At 35.7% G+C, this 24,510-nt stretch overlaps 1 protein-coding gene across 13 annotated transcripts in view; it reads right to left on the bottom strand.

The window, feature by feature from the left end:
* RIMS2 (regulating synaptic membrane exocytosis 2) overlaps nt 1–24,510 on the bottom strand; it is a 448,647-nt gene that overhangs the window by 79,313 nt on the left and 344,824 nt on the right. For 5 of the 13 annotated variants that reach the window (XM_085053372.1, XM_085053373.1, XM_085053374.1 and 2 more), the window contains one exon: nt 11,768–11,868. The exons of 4 other annotated variants lie outside the window; for them this stretch is intronic. In XM_085053372.1, coding sequence (XP_084909498.1) covers nt 11,768–11,868 — 101 coding nt within the window. Of the gene's footprint in view, nt 1–11,767; nt 11,869–16,939; nt 16,976–24,510 lie in introns of all 13 variants that reach the window. 4 more of the 13 variants (XM_085053383.1, XM_085053384.1, XM_085053385.1 and 1 more) reach the window with 1 other exon arrangement.

The following is a 24,510-nucleotide window of genomic DNA, read 5'->3' as shown; positions in this document are numbered from 1 at the left end:
CACTAGAAAATATTCTGACATTATTTCAAGAGAACTTACAGAAGATGAAAATATTTGGTAAAGTAGGAAGCAGTAAGGCAGCCCTTAAGTATTTGTGTCTTTAAGTGAGCTTGAAATTAGCTTGTCAACAAATTTGTCTTCCTACAAAAAAATATATTCCCGCAGTCATTTTCGAATACCAAGGAGCCTTTTGCTCTGATGAGTTCTTTCATACAACATGACTTTTAGAATATGAAGGCAACTTCTAATTTCAACTGCACTAATATCTGCAATATGAGTCTACATAATATGAAGGTGAATATGAAGAGCTTCAAAAGAAGAACCCTTTAATGACAATTAAGGGTAGAAGGATATCCAACAATCAGTCCCTCTTTTCCAATGTGAAAGTAATTCAGGAAAGCAGACAAAATGGAAGATAAAACAAAGCCTAAGATTTCTTTGAAACATATACTATTCAAATTCCCTTTCATACTGCTGATCTTCACCAGAATTTTAACTGCTTATTATTTAAACAGGGCAAAGTTATTCACCAAGTTTCACTTTAGAGAAATGTGTCCACAATCTGGCTATGTGATGGCAGGTAATGAACTCTTACATACATCTTCTCAAATTGTCCAGGATCTTTTTGACTGCCACACATCAACTTCTGTCTTACACAGAAGGGAGAAAATTTATTTAAAATAGACACCAGCAATCCTTTAGCAATCCACAGCACCAAGTCAAGACTCCTGAAGATGCATCATCAATAGACACTGTCTACTGTAAAAAGTGTGGGCTGTTCAAGGCAGGGCAGGTGCAAAACACAGGTATACAGGGATTTCACAATTTACTCTGCAATTACACTAAATAGTATCTCCAGTACTTTATTTCTTGGTGAACTTAAGCACGTAAGACAGCCTGGTGAGCCTACACTTGCTCAATGGGTTCAGTTTGAGTGATAACTCTGCTTTTTCTGCTCCTTACTGGTCTTCTAACGCTAGTACCTCCTACTTACATTGGATAAACTGAATCAAAGCATGCTTTCTGTATTTGTTTCCATTCCTCAAGTGGTTCACATGCCATTTTTGCCACCACTGCACTCAAAATCTCTTGCACTTCATACAGTCCAGTCATCCAGACAAGAGACTATTTTTTAGAGAAAGTAACAAGATAGAAATTTTCTTTGAAAAAAAACTCTCTTGTCTATGATTGTTCTACTTAATTTGGGTTTCTTTGAGATGTTACTTTGCAAGTGCAAGCTAGGAAATCAAATGATATGCAGTTCATGCATTTCTTTATACATTAACATGGATTTTAAACTTCATTTCCATAATTTGTTTCCAGTCGTTGGGTCTCATGAAAACAAATACAAATAAAATAAAAAGATGGCAAGGCAACCATCTTTTCTTACCACAGAATTTCTGTTTCATTGCAGTTTATTTCATCCCAAAAGCCTGTTAAGTATTTCAGCATAGCTGATGGCTTAAGAACAGAGATACAAACTTTTCCCCTAATGCTGCCTTCACTATGTAACATTTAAATATGCCTTTCACCAGATTTGTCGTGGGACACAGCACCTTCAAAGGAATTCATGCTGAAGAGAACAGCTGGATTGACACATGGCCATCTGGTGAGCGCTTATTCCTGTAAGCAGAAGTGCTTAAGGCCACAACTGTTCAACAACAGGACATAAATATGTCTTTATACATTTATGATTCCACTTTTTAAGTCCTTAGATCCATAGATATCAGAAGATAGCCTGCAAAATCAAGTATGATTTGAGGGGACATCACATAATCTTTCTTCTTTATCTCTTGTTTTCACTGATAGGATACATCTTGGAAAATCCCCATACAGTAAGAAAATATGAGCTCAGCTGATAGCTTTTCTGAGCATTTTCTGCTGATTCATGTCAAGCTAAAGGAGAAACAAATCTGCAAGATACAGATACCACCATTTCCTTATCACTCCATAAACAAAGTAAACTGCTTAGAAAACGTTATTTTCCCTAAAACATATTTCCTCAGCAGCTTTACCCTTGTAATATTGCAACTAGCAGAAAAAAAGGCTGCAGGGAGATCCTGAGCAAGCAAACTGTTCCTACAGATCAGAAAAACTGAACTCTTTTTCTCTCAGTCATTGTCCTTGAGGGAGTAATTAGAAAACATTTATTACTTATGTCTCTCATATCTCATTGTAAATACTATGATTTACCTCTTTGCTTGCTTGTAAGGTTAATCTGAGTTCATTTTTACTGAAAATATGCATCATCCATTCATATTAGTTACAATTTTGTCTTCCCCACAGAAACCACTTTAACAGTACAGCAATAATATGTAACATTTGCAGAAAAGAAAGAAACAAACAAAAAAATAAATTGAAATTGCATAAGAAATTTAGTTCATTTCACAAGACAGGTACCTAGATTGGAACTCTTCTGGGATCAAAAACTTCTATAACCATTTCTGAAGATCTTAAATGTCTATGAATTCTTGTAATAACTTCAGTTCTTGAAGTTATTTTCATTTTACAAATGTTTCCTTAGCATAGCATTAGCATAACATTCCCCAAATTTATGTGACTAGAAACTAGCTTAGATGAGGGAAAGGAAACATTTTAAACTTCCTCCTAAATATGACCCAAGTTGCTTCTTTAAAATTCTTGAAACTGAGAGTTTCAAGCCTGTTAACCAGGAGTGAATTTAAGTTATTGTCCCTTAGTTACAGAACACTATTTCACAGTCTTGTGAATTTTGTTTATAGAAAATCATATGCTAAGTAAAGTTCAGGTATTATTTATTAGGTAGTTGTTTCATGTTAAACTGTAGAACTATGCAAATCACCAGAACTGTTTATCACATGATGCCACATGTCACTCAAGAGAGAGCAGAAACACATTATGCGTCCTGGTTCTCTGAAATTAATGTATCTAAGATGCTCTAGATGATGCAACAAATATAACATCCTTCAAAGATTTTACACAGTTTGAAGAAAAAAGATATATCTGAAAAATTTTACTGTGATAGAACAAACTGAACCTCAGACAAAATTGTGTTATTTCCTGTTATTATTCATCAACTCCAGACTGTCAGTGAAATCTTTGGTGAGCAATGATTTCCATCTGCAGAAGAAAGATAATATTCTGCCTGATAAATAACTAAAGAAAATAATCTGTTACCTAGCTCAAAACAATACCAGTTCTTGTAAGCAAAGCCTTCACTTCCCAGGAAAAACAGTCAGAAATACCACAGGTTAGAAAGGACACAGAGGTAATTTCATGTCTTAGTAACATTCTCCTAGAAGTGTTGCTGAAGGCATTGAGGCTTTACGAACACCTCTGTATGCTGAGACCCCTGACTCTACTTTGATTAGCTCCATTGGGCAGAACTGCCTTTTTCAGAATAATGGTTGTGTGCTACATCTCCCTAAATCCTTCTTAGGAGCTACTTGCAGTACAGATGCTTGAAGCCACAGCTATATTAATGAAAAATAATGGTAAGAGTTTAAGTAGTTAGATACTTAATAAAACAAGATTCAAAAACCCACAGGGAAATCTGATAGAGATACACAGTTTTCTTTCCTGTATAACAGCTGGCAAAAATTCCTCAAAACCACAAACCATTGTTTGGGAAAATGTTGATAAACTGGCAAAATTTTCATTGATAACTTCAGAGTTGCTATCAAAGAAAATCAACCTATTTAATAAAGAGAAGCACTCCCAGATATGAAGAAAACACCCACACTGCTAAAACCACTTCACTGTCCTCATCATCATAGTCAGAGTTCCAAATGGTAACAGTGAACTCTGGGCAAATCCTCCCTCCGAGGAGTGCTCAGCTAAACCACGGGGAGCAGCTCTGCAGCGGCTGTCCCAGGAGCACCTCCTGGAGCTGCTGCAGCACAGGAGAGCTGGGCAGGGCAGGAGGGGTGTGGGGGCAGACAGCACTCCTGCCTCCAAGTCTGACAGCACTCTATCTCTTCTGAACCATCCTCTGTGAAGGAGACAAAGGTCCTGCTTCATCAGCCTGGAGAAGAGAAGGCTCCAGGGAGACCTTAGAGAAGCCTTCAGTACCTAAAGGGGGCTACAAAAGAGCCAGAGAAGGAGTTTCTTCAAGAGCCTGTAGTGATAAAATGAGGGGTGATGGCTTCAAACTGAAAGAGTAGATTTAGATATAAGGAAGAAACTCTTTACTGTGGGGGTGATGAGGCCCTGAAACAAGTTGACCATAGAAACTGCGGGTGCCCTATCCCTGGAAGTGATCGAGACAGGGCTGGATGGGGCTTTGAGCAACCTGGCCTAGTAAAGGTGTCCCTGCCCATAGCAGGGGGGTGGAAGTAGATGATCTTTAGGTTCCCTTCCAACCCAGCCATTCTGTGAATCTATGGTTCATTTTAAATCCTACACATTCAAGCAGGCTCAGTGCAATCCTTGCACTGAGATTTCAGGTCTGTCAGTTCTAAGTGTATGCCACACTTTGCTTGAATTTTCAAGGTCAGTAGTCTAGCAATTGATGTAGCAAACCTGTTTCCATCATGGAGCCACTGCTCTAGACTCGTATTTCAAATGTGAATAATTACTTTTTTGCACATATTTGCCTAGCACAGAATTAAGTAGCCCATACTGCAGTTTGGTATGATACATTTATCACAGATTATTATTCTCATTTCTTAGAGTTCCCTGATCGTTGCAGCAATTCAATTAACTTCATATATTCTCTATTTTTGATTGCCATACCTTTGCACCCAGGTATTTAGTACATATTTCCCAGTTAATTTTTTTCTTGTTTTCTGTAGATTTTCTCATTATCAGCATAACATCAGTTTCAGAACAACTTAAATAATTAAATCAACCATAGTCACAGTATTCTGTACATTAATTGCCACTTAGTTCAATAGCATCTCAGAATTTTACAGCTTAAATTCAGATAAAAACTGTAAACAGAAATAATTTAGTTTTCTATGAAAAGACAGCCACTCTGAACCAAAAGACTAACAGTTTAGCAATTCACTTGTCTATACAAAGCTGTTCTGAAAGGAAACTATATTCTATTATAAAAAGAATAAAAGGATTTAACATAAATTGTAGTGGTTGCTCTGGCTAGAAGTTTATCAAAACACCACCCAGGTGAGTTTAAAATGTGATTATTAATGGAATGGTTAAAATGCTTGCTTGAACCTGGCTTTTACAGAAAGCTTTTGATATACATTTTGCTTTTTATTTGATATATATGTGTTTGCTAAAACAATTTTTTTTCTTGAAAATACTTGCTTTTTGCAAAAGAATATTTAGGTCATTGCTGTAAAATACAAGACAGTGTTTCACTTAGTATTTGTGCTTTTTTAATGGAAAACCAATTCTCCGCTACTGAAAAGCCCTTGTATTCCCTAGTAGACTCCTTTAACTAATGAAAATTCAGAGTCAAAATAGACTGATGGTTTTATCTTTTGACTTTCAGGGGTCATTTTTTCTCTTTGAGATTCAATGTAAAATTTTAAGGTACTTCAATAACATTCTATAATGTATTTAACCTCTTCTTTATAAACATATGATTAGCAACAGAAGCTTACACAGAAAGTACAAGAAAGTGTGACAACAGAAAGCACCTGGTGACAGCTAAAGAAAGCCAGTATCAGTCTACTTTCAGATGTTTATATGTCAGCCTTATGTGAATGCAGTATTTTTGGCAACCACAGTATTATATTTAAAAATACCCTATATTTTTGATAGAGACGTGGATACTCAAGATTCAAAAAAACTTAAAAAAAAATTAGAGAATTTTCAAAGCCAAAATAAACTAAAAGAGTGCTTGAATTTAACAAAAAAGAAAAATTACATCAACAGGAATATTTACTGAGAGTTGCATATATTTGACTAAAGAAAAAAATACTAAAAATCACAGCAATCCACATCTACATTCAAAGTCATTAAATTAAATTAAATTAATTCTAACACATCAGCAAAATACAGTTTAATAAAAAAAGAAATAAAGAAGAGGTATTTTCTACATTACCATGTATATAGAGTTCAGTTCTAGAATTCTGAATTTATTTCATCTAGCTATATTTTTGAGTCTTATAATTGAGTCTTATAATCCTGTACTTGTAGGAACCAGAACTTCAATTTCAGCAATTTATTCCAAAAACTTTTATATTAAAAATACAATTAAATACTTGACTGATGATATAAATGCCAGCAGCACTGCGGGCCAGAGAGATTCTCTGCCACTGACCAGCAAAATTCCTTACATATCATACACTATGAAAGTAATTCATTTGGTGACCTGAGCACTCACAGGCTGTTGGGAGTGACAGGATCTGTCATTCTAGCCCAGACAGCTGATTGATCTATCAAGTTTCTGCCCAAAGTACTCATTAGTCCATAGGAAAGCACAAAAGCCATGGAACAGGCAATAACTAAGAAGTTTCCTCACCTGGGAAGTTCTTTGTTAGTCTAATTGGTGCTTGATTTATTTTCTGAAGATAAAGAGCTTCTTGGTGGAGGTGGGCAATGGGAAAATGAAGGGAACCACACACTGATATTTCCATTTTAAGCCTGTCAAATTCTACTGGTTAGGCCCTTAGCTGTACAGGTATTCTACAGAAATTTATTGCACTGAATATTTGTGTGTGGTCTTTTCCATGTTAGTCTTTGCTGTCTTAATTATTGTCCAACACAGTTCCATTCTAATTGTTTTGATTTCCCAAGTTTCATCCAGATATTTAAAATTTTGAAATTTAAACTGGTATGTTAAAAAGAAATGTATACAAAACAATTTATGCACTGTTTTGAGGGCATATGCATATCTAATATAGCTTCCATTTTGTATTCCATATTTTGAATATTTCTAATTACATGCTTAACAAAGTAAGTCTTACAACCTTAACTAAGTAAGTTGTAAGAAACAATTATAGGATCAAAGAGGTATATTCATAATTATAATAAATTATCAAATTATTACTAGGCCTATCATGAGCATCTGAGAACTCCAAAAACAGTTGTTTTATATATAAAACTTTTATATATAAAATGAATATAAATCAAATACAGCTTATATGCAGCAAAATATCAAAGTCCTGAACATCCCTTTAGCTGGATGTTTAACTCCCTTCTCCACAAGGGTTTCAAAAAGGAAGGCGACGAGTGCTTCTGTTTGCAATCTTTGCTGCTCTGTGTACTGCTCTGCTTTAATTTTTGAGAAGAAAAAGGGAATCCCAAAACACCATTAAATGAAATGTTTCGATTGACAGCATAGGCCAGAGGATACCACATGTAGCTGCACCAATGGCACAACTACTTACTGCAGGTTTCAGAGGAAAGAGGCAGCTCTTGGCAGCACTTTTGCACATTACAAGACCTTCCAATTAAGATCTGCTTCTGAGGCTTTCAAAGTCAGCCTCCTCCTCCTCCAGTGTTACAGATCTTACCTTTTTCACATTCTCTCACACAGGAAGCCCATAAGGTGGTACTTGATTCACTGCTGAATCAAAGTGTCTCATTCTGAAGAACTGCAGCTGTTCAGTGTCTGAAAGCTCCAAGAGCATTTCAGCTGCATCTACACTACTCAAATAAACTAAGCACATGCTTGACTCTTCCACAGTTTAGTCTGTCTTGGTCTTGTTACCAGGCTAGAAAATCACAAAGTAGCATGCTAATATGCCTAATAGTACTCTTCTCCTACACCAAACACAGAGAATTATATTGTGGTTACTGATTATCAGGACCTGCAGCTTTACATATATCTGATGATGCAGAAAGTTTCAGTCTCATCACCAATATGAATCATTAAAGGTGGAGTTAGGAAATCTTCTTTGACGTTCTGTAATATTCTGTATTTGATGTACTCTTTTCTACATTTGGGTAAATAAGCTTGTCCAGCAAAAAAAAATCAGGTTTTATCTGCTCTTCTACCTCTTTTATCCCAACTTTATTCCTTGTTGCTCTAACATACTATATTACTAATTACTACATTACTGACTATTACTAATTGCTCTATTATGTAAGTGGATTTCTCTGCCTTTTTGTAGGTCATTATTTTTCCCTAATAAAACAAATAAAACTAATCTCAAGATACTTAGAGGCTTAAATTTGTGTCAGGTAGTTGTCAGTCTCTGTTTTACCTCTGTTCCTAAAGAAAGCCACAGTTTTTCACTATTGCAACTCCTACATAAATCTGGCTCCCTTTAGTTTTACATCCAACACTTTTAGTGATCAGAATTCTCTGTATGGCTAATACAGCCTGAGGTGATGGAATTCTCTCTTGATTCTACACTGATTTCGCACTGATTGCAAATACTTCTAGGGTTCCATATACAAGAAGTATCTTCTCTCTTTTTTTCTCAGTAGCAGCAAAGCTTTTTAACTCTCCTCAGCTGATCCACTCTGCATGTTCTAGTCATGGGGCAAGGATTTCTCTCTCCCTTCATCCTTTGTTTGTCGGCAGGGATTCCTGAATCTGAGCACTGGTAGGAATGGTCAGGGGAAGGAGTTGCTCACCAGACATAGCATTATCAATTTGTTTGCCAAAAGAGCTAATGGCAGGAGTACCAAGCAAAAAGCAAGGCAGAGAGGTTTGATGAGATAATTTGGGAAGTGACTTCAAAACCCAGTTCTACAAAATGTGAACTATGGGAGTCCATCATGTGGCTGATTCAGCTCCCATCTTGGCCCTTTCCTTTTCACAGTACATCTTGTTTAACAATTTAGAACTGGGAAGCTTAGTTCTCATACAAAACTTTAAACTAGTCACAGAAAGATTCTTGAGGAAAATTACACAAATCAGGCTGGGGTTGCAGAGGCACAATATAGTAAATGGCTAATTTTTGCCTCTGGTGGAACACTCTTGGGCTACTGTGGGTTTTTTCTGTATGAAAAAAACATGAATCAGAATTTAGGTTTTAACCAAAATTTTTACCTAAATTTACCTGAACCAGGATTCAGGTTTTCCTGTATGTCAGCATCTACCAGCACTGCAACTCAGACTTTAGTTTATATCCTATTTAGTACAAGTCTACCACTACTCAATAACCAGAAAAAAATAGTTGTTCCAATACCAGAAATTAATTTACTTAATCCTTAGTGCCGACAATTTTTTTTCTCTCATCTGATTAGCTGCAAATATTTATATGAAAATCAATATATTACTTGCTTTCCATATGTCTGTCCTGAAACCACACTTCAGCAGCTTCTGAAGTAAGTTATTTAAGGAAATAACCCTTTTACAGCCTGCCAAACTAATGTACACAGATTTTTATGGAAGCAGAATAATTATTGTTCCAAAAACAATGAGGCATATATAAGAATTATAAAAATATGGTCGGAAATTTTATCAATCATGAAGAAAAAACATAATGGAGAATCAATTCCATATTTCCACAGCTTATAAGAACACTGAGATCTGGAATTAAACTTTCCCCACAAGCTTCTTAATGTATGACTAAGCACCACAGAAGGGTATGTAACTTCCTCTAAAACCTCTAGTACTGACTTCCAGAGGTAGGACAAACCTAGAGAGGTTTAATAAATACAACTTCTACTTTTATAGCTTTTGCTTTCTCAATGAGGAAGTGCATTGGATATTTTTTCTTGACTCAAAATAATCAAGAGGGACATAAAGATGCTGTTGACCTGCTGACTTCTATTTAAAGAAAGAAATAGAACAGAAAAGGTAAAAGAAAATTCTGTGTGCTGGCTTTCCTGAATGTGGCTTAATGCCTACTTAATGATGTTTTTCTCAGACATGGCACTCATGACTGCCTGCTTGTACCAGTTGAGAGGTCTAAAAAAATCAATGTCACTGTATACTGTATAGAACATTTCAGTCAACATTTGACATATGCCTTTCAGTTCATGAGTCCAAAAGAATTTTTGTAGAAACCAGGTAGATAAATTGCACTTACTCATTTTCTGTCTCTAGATAATATAAGAACTTAATTAAGGGGAATTGAAGCAATGGTAGTAAAAAAGTGAAGACAGAATTTTCATATGACTTATGAGAGTTATGGTTCTCACATGACTTTGAAACTACACAATTATAAGAATGCATGTTGAATTAATATATCTATATATAAATGCAAATATTCAGTGTCTTGTTCCACAGATCCATTGATAGAATAAATAAGTCATTTTCAAGTAGTGAAATTACACTTTGGCAGAAGAGTAAATTAACTGTTTATTTCTGGAGACATTGTTTGATGTGTGCAATAAATAAATCACCATATTCATAAAATAATTCCATTTATAATTTTCCTTTTTAATACATTCCAATAATACTGAAGGTAAAATTTTAATGAGAAAGATAAAAGATGTAGAGTGAGGCCCAATAATATGGTGTCAGTGAAATGCAAAAACAAGGGTAGTAAATACTTCCTTAGGTTGTTATATTCTTTCTATCCCCTTTACATGAGAACCAATTTACTCTGCATCAGTCCTACTTCTGACTCAAATTTCAGCCAAGCATTTAGGGAGCAGGAAAATCAGCAGATTAAGTCTGGTTATACATACAATACATAAAGTCATATTTTTGTGGTACATACAATCACAACACTTATGATAAGGTCTGCTCACATTATTACGCTCATCTCTATAAAGTGACGCCTTTCAGAGTTGACAATAGAGAAACACTTTGCCATAAGTTTCAAAACAAAAGATACACCTAAATACGACAGTATCAAAGTCCCTCTTACATGTTTATAAACATTCCTATACCTTGTGTAGTTAAAACACATTTGCAAAATACCCAAATAACCATGCAGCACATCTACAGAGTTTTAAAGTATCTTAAGCCATTTTCACAGTCTTGGTTTTGTTTTGTCAGTTCTAACTATTTTCATTAACAGGGTTTCCTACTTGAAACAAACTTTGCTAAAGCTCTTCTATTTTCCCCCACTGAAATGTATATTCTAGAAAGTAATTATATCAAGTGTATTAGTCTACATTATCTGCAAAACTAATAACACTTAATAAATTTGATTATTTATTGGCATTCAAATACTAAATGTCTCATTTTACAGTGGCTTTGCCAATCCTGGGAGCAAGGAACAACAACCTGGAAATAAAAGTCTAAAACAGATTTCTCTTCCTCAGCCAGGTTTTATAGGTCAGAAGTCTCATGTTTTCCACTTACAGTATGACCTCAATTAATGAAGTCTTTTAGAGGACATTAAATTATTTTTGTATAATAGAAATTTAAATTGAAAATGTCTTGATCATTTTAATTAACACACTCTATATGACATGACCCTGTTCCAGATAGTAGGCAATTTTGGATAGTATATTTAAGGTTACACTACTACACAGAGATTCAGATTCTTGGCAATGTACCCCAGCAGGGGTGAAAGCTTTTGTTGGTGTCTAAAACACCTTTCCAAGTGCTAAAAAGCCACTATTAAACTAAGTAACACTGCATCTTCCAGTTTTCAATAGATCAAGATAACACTCTGTTCAACTATTTGGAAGCCATTAACAGGTTTCAATAGCTCTCATTCCATCTGTCACTCAATAAACGTATATTTTTCCTTCTCTTTGAGTTTTTCATTTATGACACTATTGTTCATTCCAATGGATAATTACACTGCTTCTTTCATTTGTTTTAACTTATCCTTCTTAAATTTCAAGAATCAAGAACACCGTGTGTTAAGAGTTTTGCTGCAGATTTCCAGAAGTTTTATTATAGACACACAAGAAACTTTTACTGAAGAAACAACCTGGCACTCATCTACTACTTTCTAATACGAGGTTGGATATTTCGGTTTAGCATATTTTGTTGCTTTTCAAAACAAAACTCCCTTGCCTTAGAATGATAATCTTGTTCCAGCCTGGAATCTGATCCTGCTACCTGTTTGTACTTGCTCATTTTCATTTGATGATTCCTTTCTTCTACATCCATTGCACCTGTTAAGTTAAAAACAGAAAAAAAAAAAGAAAATAAATACACAAGCAGTCCTCAATTCCAAGGTTAAAATTATGCTCATGGAAGTTTTTACAGAAAGACATGAAATCTGATTTACTTAAATTCTGTGCATATAATTTTAGTTCCTGAATTGCAATTTTGCAGAAAACCAAAAAGTTGTAACAGGAGGAAAATAGCAGATAAGTATTTCAGCACAATTTTGATAAGTGTTGCATTATCTATGCAATTCAAATGAAGCCAGCTTTGTGGAAAAAATTCAATATAAATGAAACACAATGTTTCCAGAGAAGATAACCTTACTATTTTAAGAATATCCAAGACAATTGAGTCTCTCATTTAATAAAAAGGAATGTGAAGATAACCTGCTTATTTTGGGTTAGAGATTCTGGTTCTGCATTTTTTATAGTCTGACATACCAAATTAATAATCAAGTAGCAACCACAGACTAGAAAACCTTCTATTTACTATTTGAGTATATTCTTAGTATGCTCAAAAAAATTAAAGATATCTAAAGGAATCTTAAAGAGCCACCCAGTGGCATCACTGTATTACATTCTAATGAAACAGAACTTCAAGAACAATTTCAGGATTCATTCTTCTTGGGTCAATGATGTGATTAGTTTCAGTCAGGGATTGGCTCTCACTACATGGCTCAGGCAGTAGCTGCTTTCACCCAACTGGTACTGTAATAGCACAAATCAATGTACAATTTTACAATGTAAAATAATAAGAAAGTAAGTGCCAAAACTGAGGTGGGAGACTAAGAAATAGAAAAACAAGAGGAAGACAACAGCTCAGAAAAGATTTTCAAACAAAATATAATTAACTCTTATACACACACAAGTTTCAATCTTTTCCACTTTAACCTTGTATAAGTCAACAATAACTTATTATCCACTGAATGCTATAAAGCATTCATTTTGACTGACATTTGTCTTAAACCACCATCCATAATTTTTACAAAAAAAGTTGTCTAGGATGAAAAGTTCAGAATCCCACTAATCATAAATAGAAGTTTCTGTTTATGGTGTGGACTGAGCAATCTGGACTGTATTTATGGAACTGAGAAGGAAATATAAGATTCCAGTGTACTACATAAACCTGACTTTAACTCTAAACCTCAGCTGTTAGTCATAATCTAACAGCAAACTGGGGCTCTGCACAGAACCTGGGCCTCTCACCTTCGTATTTTCTTTCTTAAGAACAACAGAGGTAGTAGCACATACTATGAGAGCTGCCAGATAAATGTGGCATTTCATAGGAAATCTGGAAGGAGAGGGGGTGAAAGGAAGTGGGAATGCAAAAACACTAAGCTGTTCTGTTCTCTATAAACCCTCTGGCTTCTAATTTTTGTATTCTAACTCTCCATCTTTACTCCCTACAACAGCATGAATAAAAAAACTTAACCAAAAATTCTAAGAGAAATTAAAATTAAGAAAAATTAAAGATAACGAAGAAATGGAGTTTTTTAGGGAGAAATAAAATGAAAAAGGGAGTAGTGGACAAAAATTTCTAAAACAAAATACAGCTTGTTCTTCCTATCACAATTTTCTTCAGTATAGAACCAGTGTAGAACCCATAGCAATACTTGCCAATTTATCATCAAGAGGAAGTGATGGTCTTAGGACCAAGTTTTAAATTCCATAAAGACATATTTTGAAAACAAAAATTGTACACTGAAAAAGCATATTTTCTTTTTTCAGTGACAGAAGTAACACATAACTTTTTCAAGTAAAATACTCCAGCCTCCTTTCAAAGGAAAAAAATAATCTTTTGCTGAAATTGTAATATTCTGCGAATCTTGTCATTTCAGCAATGTAAGAAACTAGGTATTTTTCACAAAAGGGGAATTTTTAAAATTTTTCTTATGTTTTCTTATTAAATCATAGCATGTGTCCTTTGTCTCCAGACATTCTTCCAAATTTCAGGAAATTACAAGTGAAGAAACAACACTTCTTGAGCATAAATTATAAATTTCACAATTATTTGAGAAAATGTCCCTTCTTATTTATGATCAGTCAGCAAAGTGAAAGTTAAATTTCCACAAATCCAATCGCCTGTGATCTGTAAAAAATACACCACTCAAAATGGGAGCATAACATATAAGACCTTGATGCAACAAAACAAGCAAAATTTGTGGCTTATTTTTTCTCAGGAGAAAAACAAGAGAGAAAAATTTTGAAAAAAAATTATTCAATTCCCATAAAATCTTACTAAAGGAAAATCTAACTTGCTTTGCATTTTTGAAACAGTCTTTAACAAGTGAGTGAATTCAGTTATGTGCAAAAAAGAGGAAAACCTGAGGGCAGTGGAAAGTTCATAAAGCAGAAGATCAGCTCTGGTTCTACTGTACATGGAACTGACATGCAGAAAGGGAGTGCAGGGTTACTGTCTGCTCCGGGCTGATCTCACTGGAACTTCAGCCAGATGCAGCTGTGACCTGCATGGGAGTAGGAGAGGTTGAGAAAGTGTCACAGCACTTCCCATTCCCATGGTCCAGCATGAAAGCCTGTCACACTAAGTGGTGGGAATGCAGGGCTATCATCATCTCCACCTCTGCTGGCAAATCTGTACTTAGCTGACACCTACGTGGGAGGGTTTAGCATGAGACTCAGACACTTCTAGAGAGTTCAATAACTGTCTGGGTGCATTGGAAGCTTCAGCTTTTAACATGAGTTTGGTAACCAAGGCAGAACATCAGTCCTGTCCTAAGGACTTCACTGTAGTCAGGAGCTACAGTTCATGGGTCAATAAACCAGAACTAACCTGAATCTAATCACCAGTTATCAACCATGGTTAAAATGTAGGAGCATAAGCTTTCACACATATGAATCACTCAAGGGCAGACTGAGCCCTGCTGTTATTAGATCCTTAGCTAGCGAACAGCACAACACATTTTCAGGACCATACAGACTGACACTGGAAAAGTTAAAGCAACTTCTGATATCCTGATGTACTGCCAGAATGCACCAAAATGGATGCAACCAAATTTTGGCCAGGTAAAATGAGTTCATTTGTACATTTCTGCCTGAACTTCCCTCCAGAATTTTGCTTCTAAATGTAGTTGTGCCTCCAACAGAAATATCCAAAGAGACACTGAACTTCCAGCCATACAGACACAAAAAATTGAGGCTTAATTGAAGAACAAAACCTGGTGCTGCTCGCCAGCTTTAACTGGGGTCATTGCACAGTAGGCAACATTTTGCAGTTTTGCTTATTTTGAACTCTCTAACATTAAAAACCTGTGGCCTGAAGGTCAGTTCAGTGGGGTTTTTATGGGCACAAGGAAATTCCTGGCTGACAGAGAGACAACTGCTGATTCATTACCAGCCATTCCCCATATTTTCAGAAGAGAGTGTGCTGAGGGAAAGCAACATAACTACAGTGCAAAGACAGTCCTGAATGCCAGAGTAAGGTGTAAGTACTGTGCACTGCAGCCCTGTAACCTCTCCTTAGATCCACAAGGACTGTGGTGAGAGACTTGTGCCAGCACTTAGCTCTAGTGACTACAGTAAATTAAACTTTAGGCCACAGGAATTGTACTTTGACCTTTGGGTTTTTTTCTATGGAAATGTAACCATTAGACAAGGAGCTACAATTACCACTTTATCTATAGGATATTTTGGATATATCTATAGGGAAATATTTCAAGACACAGACAAAATGTGCCTGGACACTGTGGGAGAAAATCAGAAGACCCCAGATGCTGCGAGCAGGACTGGATGAGCAGAAGTGCCATCAGAAAATGAAGCCATCTGAACAGAATGTAAAATACAGTAACAAGCAACTGGCAGGGCGCCTATTCAGAGGCATCTAGCTTGAGCTGTAACTACTATTGCCCATTAAAATAGTAGAAAAATTAATTCTGCTTTATTCTTTCATTGAAGTGGAATCTAGGGAATCTAGGGATAAGCCCTATTCAGGTAAGATCTGCATAATTCCTACCACTGTCTAAGTGGTGACTGTATAATTCCATTCCTACAACAGGACTCAGGACAGGCATTAAAATCACTGCTTCAGCTTCAAATAAAAAACATTCTTTTCCTGTTTTAGCTTGAAATAAGCTGAGATAAACTTGAAATAAGGTAAGATTCAGCCACTTCATCTCTGAAGTGAAGGGCTGTAATCAGTGATTTGGTTAATACCTAACTTTTCCCAACCTCAACTGCTCATAGAGTCACAGTTTTACAAGGAGATCAGCAATCACTAAATTCAGCCTAGAGCTAAAGACTGAAATTTGCTCTTCAGGTCAAATATTGGCTAGTCTCTAGGGTAAGACTTTGGTTGATAGCCTGTGATACACACCAGAGACAAGAGGGACAAAAAACTGGCCTTATCATCCTGTTTATCCTAAAGCAAACCTACCTGTTTAAAAAACAAAAATAAGACCAGGTGGGACCTCTGTTCTTTCATTCTCTCATTGTCTTCTCCAGTGGGAATTATTAAACCATTCTAGTTCCTAGAGATGCTGATGGTGATCCTATACCACGATCTGAGTTTGGAGGAGGAGTTTGCTGTACAGTGAGGCTTCTGGGGCACAAAGAGTTAAAGGGAATCAGGGGTATGGAAGAAGACTGGAGTTTCCCTTATTATATTAGAACAGATTTATTTTTGGATACATATGGATAACAGGGATACAAAATTTGGGAGGCATAGCCACTAAGGCATCAGGAAAAACTCATGATGAGTGGATTAAGAAACATTGGTATTTTGGAAATCAGAAACCTGTAACAGAAAAAAATGTGTGCAGATGAGCACACTCTCTGTCTGGAGAGGGGAGCAGAGAACAGAACTCTTGAAGTGTTTGACGTCTGCCTTTAGCTGATTCTGGCCTCTTTCTTCCCATTTCTCACCCTCATTTGACTCCTTAAAATAGCAAAGGAATTACATTTGGGAAAGTCCTTCCTTAGGTTCCATTTCCTAGTGTATATTTTGAAATCCCCAAAATACATCAAAATTTTGATCCGACTCTTTCATACATATTTGCTCAAACATAGCAGATAAAAGAATCTAAGGGAAAAACACAAAAGTATTTTTAATAAGCCACCCTACCTGTATCCCCATTCTCTGGATCTGTTTTCTTTTCTTCTATAAACAAATGAAAGCGGTATGTAAAGCAAAAAGAGGGGGAGAGAAAAAATGCAGAAATAATAATAAAAATAATATAAAAAATGCAAAAAATGGGAAAAATTAACAAAAATCACCAAACTAATACAACTTTAAAAATTTAGTCAACCAACCAAGTATGGTGCTCTAAGTCTAGAGGCATATTCACTGCATGCTAGTGGATACATTTGTGTACTCTTATTGAACACTTACTGAAGGGAACCCATGGATATTTTATGCACTTCCAGAGTCATTAACACACTCATCAAAGAGAGAGCAAGGCAGGTATCAGATAGAGGTACTTTACACAGTTTCCTTGATTGGGATGACACAAAACTAGAAGTAAAAAAATTTGCTTGTGCTGTATATTTTATGCAGTGCACACATGAGATACAGTCTAATGGCTCAGGCATAAAAATTGAATGTGTCAGAATGGGTTCTGGTAATTACTTTAAATCTTTATAAGTTTAATCAATTCTTATAGCTTCTACAGGTTAAAAGGTTAAATAATATCATTACAGTGGCTTGTTTTAGAGTTAAAAATTACGAAGAACAAAAGACACTAACATCAATACTCAAAACCCAATTCATGCACAAAATTCAGCTGACTGATGCCAACAAATACTCTGAATATATATCAAAGGTTGTAAATGGCTCAGGGCATTCCTCTGTCACAAAGAAATGAAAATACATTGGATCCCTATCAAATGATTTGGCAGCCCATAAACAATTTGAAATCCAATTTTGGCAAATAATGTGAAAGAATTTTAAGTCAAATGAAATTTACTTTAATTAGAAATACATTAACTTTGAAATAAACTCTGTTTCTTTTTCAGAATTGTATTAAAATAAATTAAAACAATTCCATGAATATGGAGCAACAGTCACCAAGTTACACATCAAAAATAGTATGCATTAATAGAACTAAATATTTTTCAAGAATTATTGGTTATTGAAGTTACTTGTTGAAATTTACAGTACACAGACTGAAGAGGAAAACAGAGATGTTGTATTTTAAGGAAATACCATTTTGTAGGTGGGTATCAAAGCAGAGGATGAAGTCAAACTCAGAGAGAAATCATACTCAAGCAAGATAGAACAGTAAGAAGGAAAAATGTGCTCCTGCAGAGAGCATAAATAATATGCCACACTTCAACAGAATCTGGCTTCCTAATGGGTGGGATCAAGGTTATTGTTCTGCTGGCAATTGCTAGTGGAACTATTGAACAAATTAATAGCAAACAGATATGGCAGGTCAGAAACCTACATTTTCAAAAATCAGTGGGTACTAAATCAGTTTTTGGAACTTCTCCCATTCCCTGACTTTTCCTGTCCCATACTCTATACCATTTTTAAAAAAGGCTTTCTGCATTCTTCTGAGTTGGCCTTTGGGCAGCCTGGCCTTATTATCTGTGTGGGTTGTAGATAGTGCTAGGAAAATAGGAGAGAATGATAGTTTTGTTTGCTTTTCAACCTTTCAATTTTTTTAAAAAATTTTTCTCTTATTTTTAAATTACTGTCACCAATATAAAATCTACAAATACGTATTCTACTGTCTCGTTACTTTCTAAAGTAGAAAACAATTTGATAGCAGTACCACTGATCCAACATAATGCACAATAGAGGAAAGTGAATAGAATCCTTAAAACACCCTTGAGCTTGAGCTCAGAGAGAATGATGACATTTCTAAGTTATTCCATATGCATAGGGAAAAGAAATCTTTACTTTGCCTAAATATTATCTTAATAAAGAAATATTATATAGGATAATTAATTTTTTAAGATGCCTAGAAGTCCATTCATCCTTATGTCAGATGTCCTTCAAACACAAATCTTTAAATAAATAGATTTTTAAAATAAAGAAGTTTGAAGCCTGTCTAATTTTCACTCATTCTTGCTCTATGTTTAAAAAGTACATAGAAAAATATTTCCAAATGGGATTGTAGAAATGAATATGATAGCATTAGCAAACATAAAATTCCATTTCATTCTTGAATTTTAAAAGTGTAATTGAAGTGCAGTGACAAATCTCTACAATAGATATATTCTTTAAATTTTTAGTAGAAAGATCAACACAATGGATCCTACTCTTCAAAGTGAAGTTTCAGATGTATTGCGAAGAGCTGTCTGAAGAAGTACTAGAAAGAACAGAAAACTGAATTGAGAAAGATCTCACTTGGGTCGACGCAATAGGACTGAACAAAATTGGTATTGTCTGTTGACCAAGTAAAACAATACTCAACAGCAAAGACCCTCACTGGAGATATGAGCCTAGTCATCACCTCTAAAAGAATTCAGAGCAGATTCAGGATGTTGATACTAAAGTAATTAATGCTTTTGGTTATTATGTGCTCAAAACAAAAAGTTCTTAAAAGCCTTAATGTCTTGAAACTGCTGAAAACCAATACATCGCTATGAGGTTATTTTAAAATGCCTCAAACTGAATAATATGAAATTAAAAAGTCACCAGTCATTCCTAAAAATCTTGATCTGTTTTTCTTTTTTATAAATATGATCAGTATCATCACATTAGTATTTTTGTACATTACTTGATTTAACCTTGGTTTACAAAGTGAAAAGCATATATTGTATACTGCGGTGTAATGATCTCAATTTAAGAACCATTTTTTTTCTGAGTTATACAATTTGGAGAAAATAAGTCAATGTTTTCACGAAGGAGACATTTCTGCACATTACAGAAAAAAACTGGATGTTTTCAGCTTAATCAGAATACAGATATATTAAAGTATATTGATGAAATATAGAGACAAACTGTAGACATAGAAAAATTGAAATGCTGAAATATTCTCTCTCAAAACTTTCAATCATCACAGTAGGCATTGCTATTATAATGACCACTGACATTTCATTTAATAGTAGACACAGCCATGTTCCCCTGGTCTAACTCCCTGTTCTTTCTAACTGGTCCTAATATATCTGAGAGATATTTAACAATCTAACATGTACATGGAAGATCAAATGAATAGAAAAGAATTCTTAATAAAAGCCTCATTCAAGACCAGACTTGTCAAGAACTAAAACTGATCTAAAATAGCCTTGATTTTCTTGGAAATGCCTTAAGTCAATGAGCTTTGCTGTTCTGAGTACCTGGAGGTCCCAGGGCCCCATCAGACTTCACCCACCTCACACAAGAAGTTTCATGGAGCAGGAACTCCAAGTTCCTTGGAACAGAACCTCTTCCATCTCTGTACAAGACAGAAGAACAGTACCACAGAAGAAGCAGGATAGCAGATTTCTCCCTAATCATGGATACTGATGGCAGCATTGAACAATTGCTCAAAAATTGCTGGCTTCCTGGTGAGGATAAGGGGCAGCCTGACTCTGCAGCCTTAAGGTTACAACTGGGAGGTGCTGGGCTTTATAGTTTTCATCCCAGGGTTTCTTCCTTCTCTCATAGCTGACTGCCCCAAACTTAAGGTTAGATCGTGGTTCTGTGTTGACCTTTCTCTCATCTCTCACCTGGGATCCAGATGAAGACTTACATGAGCTGAACAGAAGTCTAAAACAAAGCTTGACTTCCTTGCTTTGAATGAAAAAATTTCAGCCTCCAGTGCTGGAGGATGTGCATGTCATTAGAAGAGACAGACATGGAACTCCTTGTTTGTTTCTGAGTTTAGGCATAAGACAATGACATAAAAGGTTTTATTCTTCTATTTTTCATATTTGCAGACAATTTCAGCAATATGAGTAGGAATTCTATTTATACAGTGGATAAATTATGGAGTCCTCCACTTATGTGCTTTATTGAAAATTGAGTCTGACTTCTCAAAATAGTATAAAATATTAAATAACATTTTATTTTAAAAATCAAATATACATGTGGGACCCTAACTTTAGGTAAGTAAGCTGAATTTCTTACTAGAGATTTCTCTTGAAGTGCTATTTGTGAGAATATAGGAAAATCAATTTTATACTGAAAAAAAGTCTCTGAAACAACATCACAAAATCACAGAATATTCTGAGTTGGAAGGGAGCCACAAGGATCACTGAGTCCAGTTCCTGGCCCTGCACAGCCCCATCCCCAGGAATCACACCATGTACCTGAGAGCATTGTCCAAACATTTCCTGAGCTCTGTCAGGCTTGGTGCTGTGACCACTTCCCTGGGGAGCTGTTCCAGTGCCCAACCACCCTCTGGGTGAAGAACCTTTTTCTAATATCCAACCTAAACCTTCCCTGACACAACTTCAGGCCGTTCCCTTGGGTCTTGTCACAGTCACCACAGAGATGAGATCAGTGTCTGTCCCTCCTCTTCCCCTCAAGAGGAAGTTATAACTTCAATGAGGTCTCCTCTTAGTCTCCTCCAGGCTGAACAGACCAATAACCTGATCTGCTCCTCATATGGCTTCCCCTCAAGGCTCTTCACCATCTTCATAGCCCCATTATCAAAATAGGCAAAGGAAAGAAGATTGTCTCCTAAAGTAAAATATAAAATGTAGACGATTTTGCTTTGGACATCAAAATTTGCCAGTTAAAGGTCCCGTATTCAAATTATTGCATTTCCTCCTGTTTCCTGAGCTATTCAATTCCAATTCTACCTCTAAGGAATTAGCTCTAAATTTTTCATTCTGGCTGTCAACAGTGTAAAAATATAACTGCCTAACTGCTACAGGTCTAGCAAAATAGCAGATATTGTGTGACATAAATGGTTACTGAACTTCACTCCAGGGCTTTCTGTCCAACTTGCGGCAAACATAAAAAAAATACTGTTGCAGCAAGCAAGTTCTTTCCAAGTCTGTGATCCACATCACAGTCTGAATGAAAAGAAAAAATAATTAATGATTGTTGAAGTGTTTTTCAACTTAATATTACTTATATATTCTTGATACTTAATATTACTGATTAAATGTAAAATGACTGAAATGCCAATTACTGCCCTTAAAAGGGCACACTCAAAAGAAGACTCAGCCAGCCAGCCAGCTTCCTAGCAGGGAACATGCCTTCACATTCCTCTTTTCTATTTGAGGATTGCTTGACATGTTTTTTCTTTTGTTTTTTTCTTGTTGGTTTCAAGCTTGACACACTAAAGAAAGACTGAAACCCGGGGGACATTTCTCTCCATTTAAATAAATTTTTATCACAATGCTAAAAGCATGTTAACAATGTTACTTTGTATTATTTGCACTGTACTCTATTATTTGCAGAATACATGGCACTGTTTAGTCAAAGAACTGAATAAAATGGTGTGGTGATCCAAACAGGGAAGTTAAAGAATCTCTGGAGCCATGGGTTTACAAACTGACAGGGTCAGCTCAGGTCTCCATCATTAGGGACAGATCTGTGCAGGTGGTAAAGGACAAAGATCTTTTGAAGCAAGCTGGAAAGTACAATTTTGCATATTTATTAAAGTGATCATTAGGGCTATGGCCAGCCCTTTTTTATGCTGCCTAGATCCTTTTCCAAGGTGATTTTTGCAGAATAGGTGGTGATGTTTTTCTGTGCTGCCTCATAAAAAGGTTTACATAAATTTTGGTGGCCTTTATAAAATATTGAGGCCTACATGCAAAAAGGATGGAGGAAAGAAGCAGTAAGTCAAATATTAGCCAAAACATCCCATTTTGCGTCTCGCAAGAATTCTGGCACATCCTCCCTATATAAATAAAATGAAATATGATTTTGAAAGTGTAATAGAAAAATGTCTGAGTGGTCAGTAGGGCCTTATATTCTGTATGTATAAAAATCCATTCAGATCAGCCACACTCTGAACTCTGCCTTGTTTTTAGGAAAACCTGAGCACAGTCTCATTATTAAGCTTTCCAGCATCCTGTTTGCCAAGCATGCTCCTCAGACTTTGCCCCACTGGTACACTCCACAGCATAACCACAGAGTATTTCACATTCTGATACAATCACTTCTGATCACAAGCACAAACACTTGATGATAACTATGCCTCTGCTTTCAGAAAAGTTAACAGGTATTAGTACAGATTCTTCAGCCACCCTAACAATGCAAGACATCTTCATTAGCATCTCAATTATGAGAAAGAAGGTCAAAGGTTTAACCAAAGAACACAAAATCATCAATGGTATTTGCACCTGCATTTAGGACTGAGGAGAGTAACAAATTAAACTACCAAACCTTTTGCACAATTATGCTGTCATTTTAAATGACATAATGTGGTGGTTTTACTATTTTAGCTTCAGCACACTGATCATCAGCTTTTATTTTTGTAGTTTAGTACAGATGGCTACTTTGGAAGTCTTTGGTTTCTGGATTTAATTTTAAACGAAATAAAAAATAAGGACAAAGAGCCTACCAGCCCTCCAGAATGATACCTCTATTATTATGCTAAGTACCTACAAACTGAATTTGGAGTTTACAAAATTAGACTGAATTAGACTGGGTTTTCTTGACCAAATACAGATTTATATGCTTTAAATGTCTCCTTCACAGTCTAAGGCATCAGCTTTTAAACAAGCCTGTCAAACTAAATTTCATTGAAATGTTCAGAGATGCACAAGTAATTTAATCATATTTGTGCTAAAATGTTACAAATTCTACCCAGAAATGTTTTTTCAACATAAGGAAGACGGAAACAGAACAAAGCACCATCTTGCTCTTTAAAGGAAAATGTGTCACAGATTACTGACTGTAACAATAACTCAAAAGTAGAGGGGTGTTATGTACTGCTTGTAAAGGGTAAGTACATCACAGTAGATCCACCATTGGAAGGCTTGAAAAACGTCTCATGGTACTGTAAGATAAGAATGAATTTCAAAAACCATGATCCTTGTCTTCTACTGCAGTTGATTTCTTAAACACTCTGAATCATACCATTTTTTTCGTCCTTGCTTTCTCCTACAGCTTATTTGCCACTCCCTTTCACTGTTTGGCCATCCACTTTCCAGGTCTATGACCTGTTCCAATTTAGTCACCCATCTTCAGTAGGGTTTGCTAGTTTTTGTAGGCATCATTTCCATCAATCATGTTATTACAAGGAAACTTCATAATAAAGCACAGAAAAAAAAAGATATTTCAAAGTTCTTGTCTATTTGAATCTCACTCTGAAAGTTAACAAAAACTCTAATCAAGCCTTTGTGTGCTCTTAACATGTCAGTTTTAACTGCAGACGTTGCAAAAAATTACTTCAATATCTATTTCCCTGCCTTTCTTGGCCCTTTAGAAATGGAAAAGTCCCCACTATGTTTTAACTTCCATCCACCTTAGAAAGCTTAGAATGCCTGAGCATCACTCTGTCACCCCTTCTGATCCTGGAACAAACCTAGAATTAATTACCCAGCACTATTTCTGCTGCATGTGCACTGACTGCCTTTAAACTGTCATGAATCTGCCTTTCCAAAGTTTTGATCATTTTTTGGGCAGTGACTTGAGTCAACTAGATTGATTTTTGGAAGTCTGAAGAATGTTTTATGTATTTCATATGTGCAAAGAACACAGGAAGTATTATGTGCAATTGCCAGCAATTTTGGGCACAATGATAACTGGTTGGTTGGACCCATCTTACTGACAAGAATAAAGATGCTTCGTCACTAAGGCTC

Source organism: Lichenostomus cassidix, chromosome 2, assembly GCF_008360975.1.
Source record: "Lichenostomus cassidix isolate B80296 chromosome 2, HeHo_3.0, whole genome shotgun sequence".
In the NCBI taxonomy this organism is placed as follows: domain Eukaryota; kingdom Metazoa; phylum Chordata; class Aves; order Passeriformes; family Meliphagidae; genus Lichenostomus; species Lichenostomus cassidix.
Note: the sequence above shows the minus strand (reverse complement) of the source record. Positions and strands in the feature narration are given on the sequence as shown.